The 15,395-nt window shown below is 32.9% G+C and overlaps 2 protein-coding genes across 3 annotated transcripts in view; one reads left to right on the top strand and one right to left on the bottom strand.

The window, feature by feature from the left end:
* Positions 1–2,424: 2,424 nt before the first annotated feature.
* Positions 2,425–3,000, bottom strand: LOC114339954 (uncharacterized). The gene has a single exon (XM_050647716.1). It carries the CDS (start codon positions 2,998–3,000, stop codon positions 2,425–2,427), a length of 576 nt encoding a protein of 191 aa, XP_050503673.1.
* Positions 3,001–5,082: 2,082 nt separating this feature from the next.
* Positions 5,083–15,395, top strand: part of LOC114339945 (zinc finger protein 345-like) — a 46,787-nt gene continuing 36,474 nt past the window's right edge. Inside the window, exons 1-5 of one of the 2 annotated variants that reach the window (XM_028290631.2) lie at positions 5,083–5,404; positions 5,486–5,651; positions 9,001–9,242; positions 11,491–11,686; positions 14,480–14,658. In XM_028290631.2, coding sequence (XP_028146432.1) covers positions 5,264–5,404; positions 5,486–5,651; positions 9,001–9,242; positions 11,491–11,686; positions 14,480–14,658 — 924 coding nt within the window. In that variant the 5' untranslated portion in view covers positions 5,083–5,263. The remainder of the gene's footprint in view (positions 5,405–5,485; positions 5,652–9,000; positions 9,243–11,490; positions 11,687–14,479; positions 14,659–15,395) is intronic. The other variant, XM_028290632.2, reaches the window with a different exon arrangement.

The following is a 15,395-nucleotide window of genomic DNA, read 5'->3' as shown; positions in this document are numbered from 1 at the left end:
TGCCGTGGACGAAAAATTGGTAAAACATTTTTTTTAAAACAAATTCACAAAATAATTTTTTCATTTCGAACAATTTTTTTAGTTGGATCATTCTGAGTAAAAAAGGCCTCTTGTCATTTTTCACTCAAATTGATTGTTGTCAACCATTTTTAAGGCTAATAACTCGATTAAAAATTATTATTATGAAAGTCAAAACGCGACCAAATCAAAGTTTAAAACCCCTTCTTCAACATTCTGAAGAAATTTTTGTCATTATTTTATTACAAAGCTGTTGTTTTTAATTATTACCAATTAGCGCTGTATCGTAGCCCACATTAGCAAAATTATTTCGATTATATTTCTTTGCAAAAACTTACTCAAAAAAGGTCCTATAACAAATCCACAGGGTTCCAGGCGGTACTTTGGTCGAAAAATTGTTTAAACAATTTTTTTAAACAAATTCACAAAAATAATTTTTATACTTCGAACAATTTTATTTAGATAATGTGGATCATTTTGAACACAAAAGGTATCTTGTGATTTTTCTCTAGAATTGATTGTTATCGAGTTATAATAATTTTCGCATTTTTCAAATCTTAAATCGCGTAGAACTCGACAACAATCCATTTTAGAGAAAAATGACAAGGGACCTTTTTTATTCAGAATGACCCAAGTTATCTAAAAAAAATTTGTTCGAAATAATTTTTTTTGTGAATTTGTTTAAAAAATGTTTAAATAATTTTTCAACCACGACACCCCCTGGCACCCTGTGGATTGAAGCTAGGACAAAAATAATCCTCGGACAAATAATCCCGGAAAAAAATCCCCAAAAATTATCCCTGGACAAAAAATCCCAGACAAAAAAATCCCCGGACAAATAATCCCCGGACAAAAAATCCCTACAAAAAATCCTGGACAAATAATCCTTACAAATATTTTTGGACAAAATATCCCCACAAAAAATCCCGGATAAAATATCCCCAAGAAATATTTGCTGCCGAATAGTTCTCTAAAAGTTTTCCCGTGAATGCAATCGGTATAGGTAGATAGCAATCACCATGAAACTGCTTTTCGGTACGAAAATAATGATTAGCAATTAATATTAAGCATGAATTGTAATTTCGATTAAGAACCAAATTTCGAATTCCAATTCCATGTCGAAAACTTTAAATTTTACGTGACAAAAAAGTGTGAGTTTTTTCAAAAATCGTGGGAGAGAATAATATGGGGAATGAGCTAAGACTGTGGGAATCATGTTGTAATTATTTGCTTAAATCTTTTGCTCACTCTGTTTTGAATAAGTATGGCCAGTACATTGCGTATTTGTGATGATAACTGCTGGTCTTGACAACGATAATCTGGATTGTAATCCGAAAAACCTGTTCCTTTTTGTACATTTAGCGTCAAAAATATTTAGTCATCATCATCATTAATGTCGTTATAACTCTTCGAGAGTCTTTGCCGCGTTTATTATTGCCTTCCATGTTTGTTGGTCCTGTGCCACTATTTCCCATTTTCTCTAAATCTCCTCTGACTGCATCTTTCCACCTTTTTCTAGGCCGTCCTACAGACCTTCTCCCACTGGCCTCTCCCCGAGTAGCTTTGTCTGGTTTGATTTTTGGATAAATTTTTGGCATGACATATTCTAAGGCCAGATTAAACAACAATGTTGACAACGGATCTCCCTGTCTCAGTCCAAAATTTACACGCAGAAACCGTTTGATATTTTTTCCACTATTCTAACTTGTACAAAGGAGTTACTTAGATGCATTTGCGTTACCGCAGTTAGTTTCTTCTGTGCGCCCAACTCGGCCATTTTGGTCGAGCTGGGTGTACGTAAAAATTGTATTCCATGTAGTGTTGCGACGATTAATGTAAAATTTCAAGATTTTGGCATGGAATTGGAATTCGAAATTTGGTAAAATTTCGGGAAAACTTTTAGAGAATTATCCGGCAACAAATAATTCGTGGGGATTTTTTGTCCGGGATTTTTTGTCCGGGGATTTTTTGTCCAGGGATAATTTGTGGGGATTTTTTGTCCGGGATTATTGGTCCGGAGATTATTTGTCAGGACCCCAAAAAAAATAAAAAAACATCAAAATACCTATGCCTATAAAATGACAAGGGGCGCCAAAATCCTTTTTTGCACACAGGCGCCAGTAGTTCTTACGGGGGCCCTGCTCCTAGCCTAGAGGCACTTACGAGTGGATCGCAATGTTGCAAAATTTTTCATCAAGTTATCACGGATATCAAGGATAAAATGTGAGATTTTTTCTCACGGCGCGACTGTTCCCGTGTTAAAAAAGTGATCGCCAACCTTTGTTAGAAGACGACACACTAATAAGAAGAAGAAGAATAAGTTTGCTGAAGTTTTCACTAAATATACCAAGACAACCCTTAATATTGTTGAAATTTATTGGAATAAAATATAATACAGTTTGTATATTATTTTTTCTTCCCCTTTTTCCCTTTTTTCTTCTTCTTTTCAGCGGTCATTTTATCAACAAACTGTTGATATTGAAAGGCTTCCTCTATTTCCTCAGCTTTAGCATGTTTCAATGTTTGTTTCTCCAATTCCTTCCATTCTAAATAACTTAATTTTTCTCCCACCTTACACAGTCCCTGTCTCAACTCTTCTAACAGTATGGTTCCATCTTGATCTTCATCGAATACTTTAAATGCCTGAAAAATCTCGTCTTCGTTAGTGGTTTCCATCTTACGATGAATAAGTATAAGCAGGGGAAAGAACGCTAGAAAACCTGTATTTTCTGGATCCATTTCCTCCATCATATCCATTAACTCCGCTTCTGTAGGATATAATTTTAAACTGCGAAGAACAATTCCAAGTTCTCTAATTTTCATTCTATCTGCTGGTTCTTTTTTAGTTGCAAGGTTGAAGTTTTCGTCGAAGAAGAGTTTATACTTTTCAATTTCTTCTGGGGGAAATAGCTCCTTAGCTTCATTTTCAAATGGTTCAACTTTTTTTTGTTTATTTTTCCTTGCACCAAAAGGTTGGGCCATGTTAAGGATAAAAACTTTATTAAAAGTTTACAAAAGTAATTGATATAATATGATTAATATACGATATAACAAATATGTCATAATAGATCAACGTCAGAAATTAATAATAATAATTGATTATAGTCAACTCTACCATTGTCGCATTACCTAAAAAACGCAATGCTAGAAAATGCTCAGAATATCGATTAATGAACCTAATGAGTCACAAGATTTTTCCTTAGAATACTTCACAACAGAATTAGACGCAAATGCGAAGAAGATCTCAAAGATAGGCAAATTGATTTTAGAAATGCTATATATGGGAAGCAGGGAGGCACTTTTTGCGCTAAATATCGTACTACAAAAATGTCGTGATAAAAAAATATATATTTGATTGCTTCGTGGATTTCGAAAAGGCATTCGATAAAGTACAACTTGTAAAATTAATGCAGATGCTGAAAATTATAGGAATAGATGACAAAAATATTCGCGTCACCAAAAATTTGTAGGTACTGGAATCAAATTGCTATCGTAAAAATTGGATACGACTATACCGACGAAATCTCCACATAACAAGGTGTCAGACAATCTTGAATTTTGTCCCCAAAATTGTTCAATGTTTACTCGGACCAGTTATTTAAACAGGCACTTGAGAGACAGCCATACGGAATAAAAATCAACCGGGAACTATGTACTTAATGTAGTTTTATAAGCGGACAAAACAGTAATTCTGTCAGAGAATATTAAAATTAAGTCAAAACATAAATTGAAACGAACGTCGATGTGTATATACATTTTGTATACTGTATACTATATACTATACGCATCGGCGTACGTTTCACTTTCTGTTTTGACTTAATTTGATTGAAAATGAATCGTACCGCATGGGAAAAGTTATAGCGGACGGACTATATCTCTAACAATCTTTACATATTCGCCAGGGACTCCTTTCTTATTGGGTACCCACCACAGAATCTCTCGAGGAACTCTATCATATGCTTTCTTAAGATCAAGGAATATCATATGAGCGTTGGTCTCTTTATTCCTGTATTTTTCCATCAGTTGCCTTACAATGAAAATTGCATCTGTTGTTGATCTGCTCTGCATAAAGCCAAATTGATTATCGGATATTTCGGTTTCTTCACGTATCCGTCTATCAATTATTCTCTTCCATATTTTCATGGTGTGGCTAAGTAGTTTTATAGCCCTGTAGTTTGTACATTGTTGTATATCTCTCTTGTTTTTGTAGACAGCCTACTAATATACTGCTTCTCCATTCGTCTGGCATTTGTCCAACTTCCATAATTCTATTAAATAGACCTGCTAGCCAACTTATTCCTGTCTCTCCCAATGCTCTCCATACTTCCCCAGGAATATCATCTGGTCCGACTGATTTTCCTTTCTTAATTTTTTGAAGCTCTTGCACTTCCTCGTTTGTTATTCTGGTAAACATTGCTGTTACTGTCTCAGTTAATTCCACAGGCTGTCTGCCAAATTCTTCATTTAATAAACTGTCAAAATACTTTCTCCATCTCTTTTTGACATCCTTTTCGTGAATTAGTATTTTGTTATTTTCATCTCGGATACATTTAATCTGATTAAAATCTCTTGCTTTCTTTGCTCTCTGTTTGGCTATTTTATATATCTTTGCTTCGCCTTCCCTGGTATCAAGTTGATCGTATAGGTTTGAATACGCTTCTGCTTTAGCTTTTGCTATTGCTACTTTCGCTTCCTTTTTGGCGACCATATAGTTTTGAAGAACTATGTTCGATCTGGTTTCTTGCCACTTTTTATCCTAATTGATTATATGACCCAAAATGTTACGTGTGATTTAGAACCAATGATCATCCTTAAAAGAAATAAATTAATATCATTAAAAGTATTCATCAATCTGTGGCAACGGAAAAAATACTAAACATAAAATTATTTTGAACCTATATCCACCCCTTACCTACGACTACGACATAATTCAAGGATCATGGTGGCTGTTTTGCAACTATAGTAGAGACCAAGAGACCATTTATTCGTACACTTCCAAACGCCGGATTTATAACTATTGTTAATTTTTATTTAAGTTATTTATTACTTATTTAGTAAAAAGTGATTTCTAAAGAAGTGTATTGATATATTGTAATGTAATGTTGATTAACAGATTAAAAATATATTATAATTATATGTTTGAAAAAACATAAAAATTAGGGATTGTTTGACGGAATGGGGAATTTTAGTCATATTCTACGGGATGAAAAGCTGTCTATTTTGGAATGAATTTTTTTAAACAAAAATGGAGGTTTTGACTTTGTTATCTGATTCAAATTTTTGCAGGCTTTGTGCTGAAAATAACGAGCATGGCATACACTTATTTACACCAGACGAAAGTAATTCAAATTTACAACAATTAATAAATAAATATTTACCTATAGAAGTAAGTAAACCTGTCAAGTTTAGAATTCAACTTGACCCTTTATGTAGTTGGGGAAGTTTAAATACAAATTTCTTTTTTCAGGTTGAAATTGACAATAAATTTCCAAAATATATTTGTCCAGGATGTCACATTCAGCTGGAATCCACAAAATTGTTTTTAGACTTAATAGTGGAAGGACAAGCAAAGTTAAGGGAAATGTACAAGAAACAGCAAGAAATATTACAAAAACAACCACTTGATATTTTCTGTAAGGGAATATAACACAGTGTATTCGTATATATTAATTCATTCATTATACATTACAATCCCTAGGATTGTAGCTAATGTCATGGTGTTCAAAATCCTATTCTTGGGTGAGCTGGATCTTCTGTCATTTATAGTTTTCTGTGTATTGTGATTCTTTTCCATTTCTTCCTGTCCTTTACACTGAATTTTCCAGTCTTAAACAATAATTTTTCTTATTATGTTCTTCTACATCATCCAGCCATCTTCTTCTACACCTTCCTCTACACCTGGGCCATCGTGGTGTCCAGTTAGTTATCCTTCTCAGAATATCTGAGTGTGTGCGTCTCTGTATATGTCCTATCTAGAGATTTAAAATTTCCAGAAAAATTGGGTGTAGGAAAAAAACCTGTTTTTTTCCGGAAAAAAACAGGAAAAATATGGAAAAATTGAAATTTGTTACAATATACATACCTACTAAACAAATTCTGCATAACGTATCAATATCGATAAATTTAGTAGAATCGGATATATCTATATTATCAGAAGTGCCTTTTGTCTCTAAGTATATAAAAGACAATATTAAATATTCCCCAACAAATTGACCAGACTAGTTCTCTTATCGAAAGCTTGCTAAAATATGTTGTAGAACGCTACGAATCTAGTTCTAAGCTGATTCACTTTGCAGCCAATCTTCTTAGTGCTCGCTTTAAAGAAGAACAATTGAATGAAGACCAACTAATGGAAGCTATAGGCATATATTTCTGAAATAGCTCATTCATTAAACCCAATGTAGGGAAGGTGGTGGCAAATCTGGCCCAATTTATAACAAAAACTGGATTCTTTTGGTCGAAATTCTTTATGGGATAGTGCGAATAGTACTCATGGTGGCAAGGTTTGTGTACATCGCACCCACTTATGCCAATTGCCTCCCGAATTTTAAATGGATCTCCATCTTCCGCCTCTTCAGAAGGAAACGTCTTTACACTGCCTAATATATACAAGCAAAATAAATATAATTATCACAGAATAAAATTCAGAAGTTGTTGCTATTCATTTAAATTTGGTTATAAATGAAAAACAGATACAGTGGAACCTCGATTATCCGTCTCTCCATTAACTGTCACCTCTGTTAACTGTCAGGGTCCGTAAGTTGTATTGAGTACATAAGCAAAAATTGAGTCAACAAGTCATTTTGTTTTTGAGCATTGCAGTAAGCCAAACGAAATTCTCTGAAATGTACAGTATGCTACCACAGCATTTGTTTATGTAAACAATTTTTGTTTTTATTCAAGTGGCAACAAATGTGGACGAAACAGATTAAGAAGCTGACAGGCTGACACATACTTGGAATTTGACAGTGGCGATGTTGATGATGCTATTGCAACTGACAAAGATTTGCGTAAAGAAGCTGGAGAAACTTCATTGCACATGCAAGAATTCATCAAGTGGTACTCTCGACAAGAAGAAGCCAATAAAGTAGATTGCATGATCTTTCGCCAATTAAGAAATTCAGCCGTTGCAAAATGTAAAGCAACAGTAAAGCAAATAATAATTTCAGAATATTTTTAACCAAATTGATTCATAAGTACGAACACAGATACCTCTTATATTGTCAAACAAAACATGCAAATAAAATTTGACTGTTGTACATACTATGTATTTTTATTTTTTTAATGTTCTGTTATCCGTCTTTTTGATTATCCGTCATACCCTTAGTCCGGTGCCCTGACGGATAATCGAGGTTCCACTGTATTCATTTATGATGCGAGACCAGATCCACTTTTAGAAGAGACTGACAAAAATCATGTTCTTTTATCCGTCCAGGATGATGAGGCGGAGATCGAGTCTGAATCAGATGCTAGGTCTGAAGATTCAGACTCAGATGAAAATATGCTACTGAGCGCTTTGGTTAACACATTCGCGGACATGCTGTCATTTTATACACGTATTCTTATGGAGTAAATGACTTCATATGCAGTCATGACCGCGAATGTGTTAAATAATGTTCTACATTTGAAGTTTCGGTTTTCATACTTTGAATTATTAGATAATTATAATTTTTGACCCCACATACATGTTTGTACTTCTAGATATCATTATTACAAAATATATTTAAATGAGTTTAAAATTGATACTTTCCATGTTTCAAGTCTCTATGAAAAAATATTTAAATTTTCCCATTTTTTCCAATTTTTCCAATGGTCGGGAAAAAAACCTGTTTTTTCCCAATTTTTCTCGTTTTTTTCCGATCTCTAGTCCTATCCATTCTAAGCCAAGAGATTTTTATGTGTTGAAAACTATATTTTCTCCCTTTAATTCTTCTTCAATTTCAGCATTTGTTTTCATTCTTCTTTCTCCCTCTCTTGTTACATTGTGGCCCAGTATTGTTCTCATTAGTTTTTTTTTTCAAATTTCAGAAGGCTAACTTCCTCTTTCTTGTTAATTGTTTTTTCCATCCTATATGTAACAACAGGTTGTATACAGGTTCATCTTTGTTCTCTTACTTAGAGTTTTGCTTCTCAATGGATTTCTCTTCATTCCATGTTTTTTCCTTTCAGAATTCTTTCCTCTGTTCTCTCTTTTCCTTATTTTTACTGGCAAGTAGCTAAAAGTGGATACAGTCTCAATTTTATGGTTCTGTGTTATTGTTCGTCCGCTATAACTTTTCTCATGCGTCATGATTAATTTTCAAACAAATTAAGTCAAAACATACGTTTTGAAACACGTAAGTGTTTCAAACTTTACGTAAGTGAAACGAATGTCGATGTGTATATACATTTTGTATACTGTATACCAGTGCTGTTTTTGTAACAATATAAGGTTCCGGTACGCAATGGTTCCGGTACGCAATGTTCCTGGGGGTCTGGGGATTGTTCATAAGGGGGGTCCGCCCCCGGGAAAACTTTTTAAATTTATTCTCAATAATGGCGTTTTAAAGCTATTTGGGAGCAAGGGAAAAATTCAGGCATTTGTCTATAATTTTGTTGATTTTTTAATTTTTTGTCCCAAGAGGTGCCGGTACGGCGTACCGGCGCGTACCGTCACAAAAACAGCACTGCTGTATACTATATACTACACACATCGGCGTACGTTTCACTTTTTGTTTTGACTTAATTTGTTTGAAAATTAATCGTGACACATGGGAAAAGTTATTGTGGACGAACAATATTAGATATTTCTGTGTTGTTGTGTTGTCAGTCCCTATAGTCGTGCATTTCGTTTTCTGCTGTTCTCTTTGCTTCCTTATCTAATTTTTTCACTGCTTTATAAGTGTCACCTTCGTCTTCATATATATTACGTTTAAAAAAATTGTTATCAAACTGGAAGTCAGTAAATATATTATTTTATGATTATTCCATTCTGTCTTTTAGCCTCTATCAGTTATCCTCTTTATGCAGTTGATAATGCCCTAAGGTTACAGGCTGAAGGACTGGAAAGGCCGAAAAGGAAACGAGGTAGACCAGCTAAAAAAAGTATTCCTGAGGAAGAACTTAGCAATCAGGAAATAGAGATTAGAAATGAAGAAAAAGAAGAGGAAGTTGAAGAAGTTGGACCAGATGGAAGGCGAAAAAGGAAAATTAGAGCACCTGCTAGATATCAAGGAGTTGTACAGGTATGGATTTTTTTAAAATTATTAGATATTATATGGAATAGATTGTTTCCATAATAGCAAAACTAGTTTATAGAATAGCATTTTTCTGCTTTCGAATGATATCTGGAACACAATATTAGTGTTTTTTATTGCTAATTATAAATTTCTATCTATTGTATTAAATATAGCAACAATGTTTTATTTAGTAGTTGTGTTAATAATTTGAATATCCACCTGACAATTTTTATTTATTCCTCTCTGAAATATCCACATTAAGGTTAATATGATTCTTCAAAAATATTCTTATAATCTAACCATAGACATATCCCATTGTGACAGAGAAAACTAACTATAAACAGAGTATGCATCATGCATCAGTGCATCACTCTCTAATCGGCGGCAGTAGGAAAGTCACGCTGTCGCTAAACCCTGTCGATTTGATGTCGAGTGATGCATACCCTGTTTAAAGTCAGTTTTCTCATGGTTTTCTCTGTCGTACTGGGGGACCAGTTTTAGATTGCAGTATGCAGTCTAGGTATTATATGTTTCTGAATCTAACCTAATGTAACCTCACCTAACCTATTTTTAGGTAAGATTATTTAGAATTGTATTAATAATATAATTTATATTAATAGTAAGAGATATTACTTAAGGGCATAGGCAAAATGTCTCCTTCAAAATGTTCAATGTGTTTTAAATGTATTTTTTTTTCAAATCCTGAGAAAAGTAATAAATGTTTTTGAAAAATTTAAACGCAGAATTAAAGATTACATTATTACTGGGGGCCGAAAGTCCCTGAAAACTTTTAGGTAAGATTATTTAGAAGTATTTTTAGGTCCTATTTTTAGGACGTATTTTTAGTCCTATTTTTAGGTAAGATTATTTAGAATTGTATTAATAATATAATTTATATTAATAGTAAGAGATATTACTTAAGGGCATAGGCGCAAAATGTCTCCTTCAAAATGTTCAATGTGTTTTAAATGTATTTTTTTTTCAAATCCTGAGAAAAGTAATAAATGTTTTTGAAAAATATAAACGCAGAATTAAAGATTACATTATTACTGAGGGCCGAAAGTCCCTGAAAACTTCTAAAAAGGTTTTTTAATAAGTTACAGGGGTGAAAATAAAAAAGAAAATTAAGTGTGATTTTCAATTATTTCATTCAAAAGAAACTTTTTATTTATTCTAAGGAACCTTCAGCCCTCGGTAATAACGTAATCTTTCATTCTGCATTTAAATTTTTCAAAAATACTTATTAATTTTCTCAAGATTCGAAAAAAAAAATGAATATGTACAGCTGGTTCCTAAAAAAATTGATACGACTCTTAGTAAGATTTGATCATTTTGAGCAGTGCATTTGAGTGGTCTGACTGTATATTATATCTATTATGACAGACAAACAATAAAATAAACAACTGTTGTTAATTCATAAATTGTAATAATTATTAAGGTCTAAAGTTTGATATTTTTTTGAATTCCTGCATTTTATAAAGAGTATATAAATGATAGTTTTTACGTAAATTAGGGTTGTTGTTATTATTTTTATTATTATTAAAGAATAAAACAAACGACTTAACTCAACAATATATTAAAGCAAGAATTGTAACCATCTTTTATTACTATAAAAACAGTTGTTCTGCTCTGCTTACGTTAAAATGGTTCGCTACGGCAGATAGTGACCAACCATCTTCTAATTTTACTGAATAAGTTATCTGACAAATTTTAAGATTTGGCAGTGTCAGTACGTAAATAATAAGTATTTATCCTTCAAAATACACTGCTCAATTTTCTACAAAATACATTTTAAGAGTCGTATCAGTTTTTTTATGAACCAGCTGCAGGTACATTTAAAACACATTGAAAATTTTGACAGGCGATATTTTGCGCCTTTTCCCTAAAGAATAGTATTAATAGTAGATATCATTTCTTTACAGTCTTTTGCTTTCTGTTTGTGGCTTTTTCAAACAATTGAACGCTATGCGGAACAACGTTGTAAATTTCAAATCAGATTTTGTGGACAAAAAAAAACATGTTATTAATTGATAATTTTGAGAAAAGGAATCTCTATGAGCGTAATATGATAGGATGGACAAAGTAAAATCTTGTAATATTCCCAGTCGGCAGTACATTATCTTGCGCATATAGAACATTGTTCCATGGAAAACCCACATATGAAACTATTGGTGATTACAACGTTGTTCTAGCATAGCATTCAATTGTTATTTTATTTTAATTTTTTGGAATTTCCTTAAAATAAACATTTTAGGGTAAAGAATTAGATGATATACTTAAAAAAGAAGGTGTTATTGATGAGGGAAATACTTCTGTAGAAACAATATTAAAAGTAGATCAACCAAAATTTAATATAAACGATTTGATTATTGGCAGAACGGAAGGAGAATGTGGAGAAGATTTAGACACACCAGTTTTTCTCAATAAATCAAGATCTAAACGAAAAGCAAGTAAGTGGTCATTACCTTTTGTTATTACTATTCAGTGTTTTTCTGCAGTAGTGTTTTAGGAGAAATGTTAAAATGAGAAATGTTTAAGAAGCAATTGTTTAACAGGAATTGTACCAGTCTCAATGAGCACAGTATTTGGGACACACAAATTGAAATAAAAAAACAAATAATTAAATAACTAATAAATAGTCGATTACAAAAATTTCAACAGGAATTGTAATGGTCTCAATGACCAGAGTAGTCAAGACATACAAATTCAAATAAAAAAGGATGAGATAAATGATGTTACCAGAAAGTGGTTCCAAGAAAGGTTTCAGATTGATTTAATGGATTTTTAATTATTTTTGATTGCAAATTCCACTTAAATGCGCAGTTTATTTTCGTCTTGGTTCAGAGGTGTTCACATAGCCTAGTGATGAGCGAGACTGGTCTTGGTCTTGCGGTCTTGGTCTTGGTCTTGCAGCAAGACCAAGACCGCCTTTTGGTTGCAAGACCAAGACCAAGCTTGCAAGAACAAGACCAAGACCGAACCTTGCAAGACCAAGACCAACCTGCAAGACTCCTTGCACTTTTTTGAGAAAAATTGGTTTTTATCATTTAACTTTATTTTTTTAGTTCAATAATATATACAGTCAAACCCGCTTATTAGAATACCTCTTAAAGGAATATCCCGGTTAAAGGAATAGAAATTTGAGGTCCCGAAACGTTTCTACTACCGACTAATGATCGGTTATTAGAATATCCCGGTTATAGGAATACTTCTGATTGGCACGAAGGCTATTCCAATAAGCGGGTTCGACTGTACTGACATTGTAAGAGACCTTAAACAATATCGAATTTTTAAAATACATAATATTTTGGTTATATTTTTAAGTCGTTTTGATTAAGTCAAACGGTTTGCATTTTCTCAACCTTCAAAGTGTCCAGAAGTTTTCAAAGAAGCCGTTTTCAAACGGCGACAGTTCAAGGACAATTGAAATTACTTGTAAGATAAAAAAATGTAATTATAGATAGGGTAACCCATTTAAAAAAAAATGCAATTAAAAACGGTTTTTATGTACCAGTAGTTTTCGCTTTTTTGTCTAATAAAAATACTGACACTTATTTCAATTCTTTTCGCATAATCGAGGAAAAATGTAGGTCGTTAAATTTAAAATGAATACACAAAATATCATAATAGATTTTGAAAAGGGATTCACAATGCTGTGAAAGCATTGTGGCCTGAATAAAAAATAACTGGTTGTCGATTGTAATGTGTCAAGCTTGGTATCGCAAAATCCAAAGCTTAGGTTCAGTTTCTGAATATAATGACAAAAATTCCGATACTGGGAAATTTTTAAAATTATTTTTTGGATTCATTTTTTACAATCAACGAAAGTTGGAAGTTGAATTATTTGTGAAAATCCTGGATGACAAAAGTGTAAAGAATTTTACTGATTTCATAGTTGAAAACTATTTGGAAGAATCTAGGTTTTCCCCAGAAAGGGCCAGTAGTACAAATAGTATGTGCCGCACTTGAAATGCATGCGCATCATTTCAGTGTGTTTTAAATTCTAGTTTTTACTACCCACATCCGAATATTTTCAAGTTTTTAAATGTCATAATGGGTATTCAATCCAAAAATATGTGAAAATAAAAAGTGCGAATAACTCGTGTTACGAGAGCAATGTAGTTTAAATAAAATTAAAGAACTGCAAGATAACAAATTACAGAATTAAGCGTTTATAACTTCCCATTAGGTTCAGTTATTATATTATAGTATTAGGTCTATAAATAGGTATGGTAAATATGTACGTATTTACTAAAAAGTATGTTTTAGTTAGTTTATAAAAAAAGTTAATTATATTAAATAATGATTAAATAGAGTAAAAAATATTTGATTTTTGTGTTCTCTTAAAAAAATTTAATTTATGTTCTTAAATTTGACCCTCGTAGGATAAATACTACAGTGTTCGAGTGAAAGGAGCAGATCATTATCTGTTAACAACTATAAACCGTTTATCCCTTTTCGTAAAATCCGTGAATTGAAGGTCCCCGACCATTTGTGGCACCTTTAAGAAGCTCTTTTTCTTTAACATTTTATTAAAATACAGGGGCAATAAACAATAATCCAGACTCAAGACGTGGTCTGAAGGCAGGCGGCAGGTATCGACAGCATGCAAAACACAACATGACACAACCGAAGGCCGGCAATTGCAACAAGGGTTGTAAATGCAGGTTTTTCCTACTGATAAACATTACCATTATAAAAATATACTCTAATCTCTTTATATAGAGAGAAATAATTAGGTCATTAGGTGAATGTATAATGTTAAAATTGGTATCCGTTTGAAACTACATTCTACATTCTGTTAAAATTTTAAAGCAAAAAATATAGTTTCATTCTTCACATCTTTATTTATTTCAATGTACATTTTATTCGAAATTGTTTGGTTCAAATTATTACTACCAAAAAAGCAAGACCAGCAAGACTCTTGCAGCAAGACCAAGACCAAGACCGGCTAGTGCAAGACCAAGACCAAGACTGCCTTTTAGCTGCAAGACCAAGACCAAGACCAAGCTTGCAAGAACAAGACCAAGACCAAGACTAGCCTGGTCTTGGTCTTGTTCTTGTTTTGCTCATCACTAACATAGCCCTACTGAAGAGGTCTATGAGACATAAGCAGCTGTCTAGAGATGGTGAATATCCTCTGAATCGAAAGGAAACATAAATTGCGTTCACTTTTATCAAATAAAAAAATTCTATAAAATCACTTTACTACACTTTTCCTTAATGTAACCTTTGTCTTACAGTTACTTATAAGGAACTTGAAATGGGCGTGTATAAGTGCGATATTTGTTCAAAAAGATTCATAAATAAAATGTATCTTGACCTTCATGTAGAAACCCATGAAAATGAGGATCTGAACGCTGTACAACCAGAGACTATTCTAGAAGATCCGTGCAATACCATAGTAGAGTCAATAGAACAGGTAAATAAAACATGTTAATATGAACTCTGAGATTCTCTTCTCCTATATATGAGATTTATACAGATTTAACGAATGTAATCAATACAGAGCCATAAAAAATTATAGTTGAGGTTGGCCATGCAATTACGTAAATATGCAGCTCGGTAAGGCCACATTTGCTATTGTAAAGTCAAATTAGTTCCGCTGCAACAGTGTTTCCTAAACTTTCTTACATTAGGGACGCTTTAAAAAAATTAATTGGCAACCCACTCGTCTTATCATACCCAGTTAATTCGTCATTTACACATTTCTCTCTTCTTACTTTTTCCTTCCCTATTTTATCGTTAGAAAATGCGCTACATTAGTGCCTAGATTTTTCTGGAATTGAAAGTTAAGCTGGGCATTCACAGTCAGTCCATTTGGAGCCACGCCAAATGGCTTCAGTCAAATGGATTGACGCCAAAATCATAGCCCATTCAGAATCACTCCAAATTGGTTATCATTTCGTATTTGACGTGGTTAAGTGAAGAAGCACAATGTCGGATTCCGAAGATTGCCGACGAAGAATTCGGTGTAGAACGAACGAAAAATGGACGTGGGCAGTGTTACCAGATCTCCTGTTTTAGCAGGAGATCTACTGTTTTCATACTTCTTCTCCTGTTCTTCTGTTTTCAATCTCAAATCTTCTGTTATATTTTCCACTAGAATATGGTATGTTTGTATTAAATTTGAGAGATTATCTAGCGTTATCAGACAAT

This window comes from Diabrotica virgifera, chromosome 3, assembly GCF_917563875.1.
Source record: "Diabrotica virgifera virgifera chromosome 3, PGI_DIABVI_V3a".
Classification (NCBI taxonomy): Eukaryota; Metazoa; Arthropoda; class Insecta; order Coleoptera; family Chrysomelidae; genus Diabrotica; species Diabrotica virgifera.
Note: the sequence above shows the minus strand (reverse complement) of the source record. Positions and strands in the feature narration are given on the sequence as shown.

Excerpts from the sequence above, each read along its gene's own strand:
- LOC114339954 (XM_050647716.1), bottom strand. The coding sequence starts at position 3,000 with ATGGCCCAACCTTTTGGTGCAAGGAAAAATAAACAAAAAAAAGTTGAA.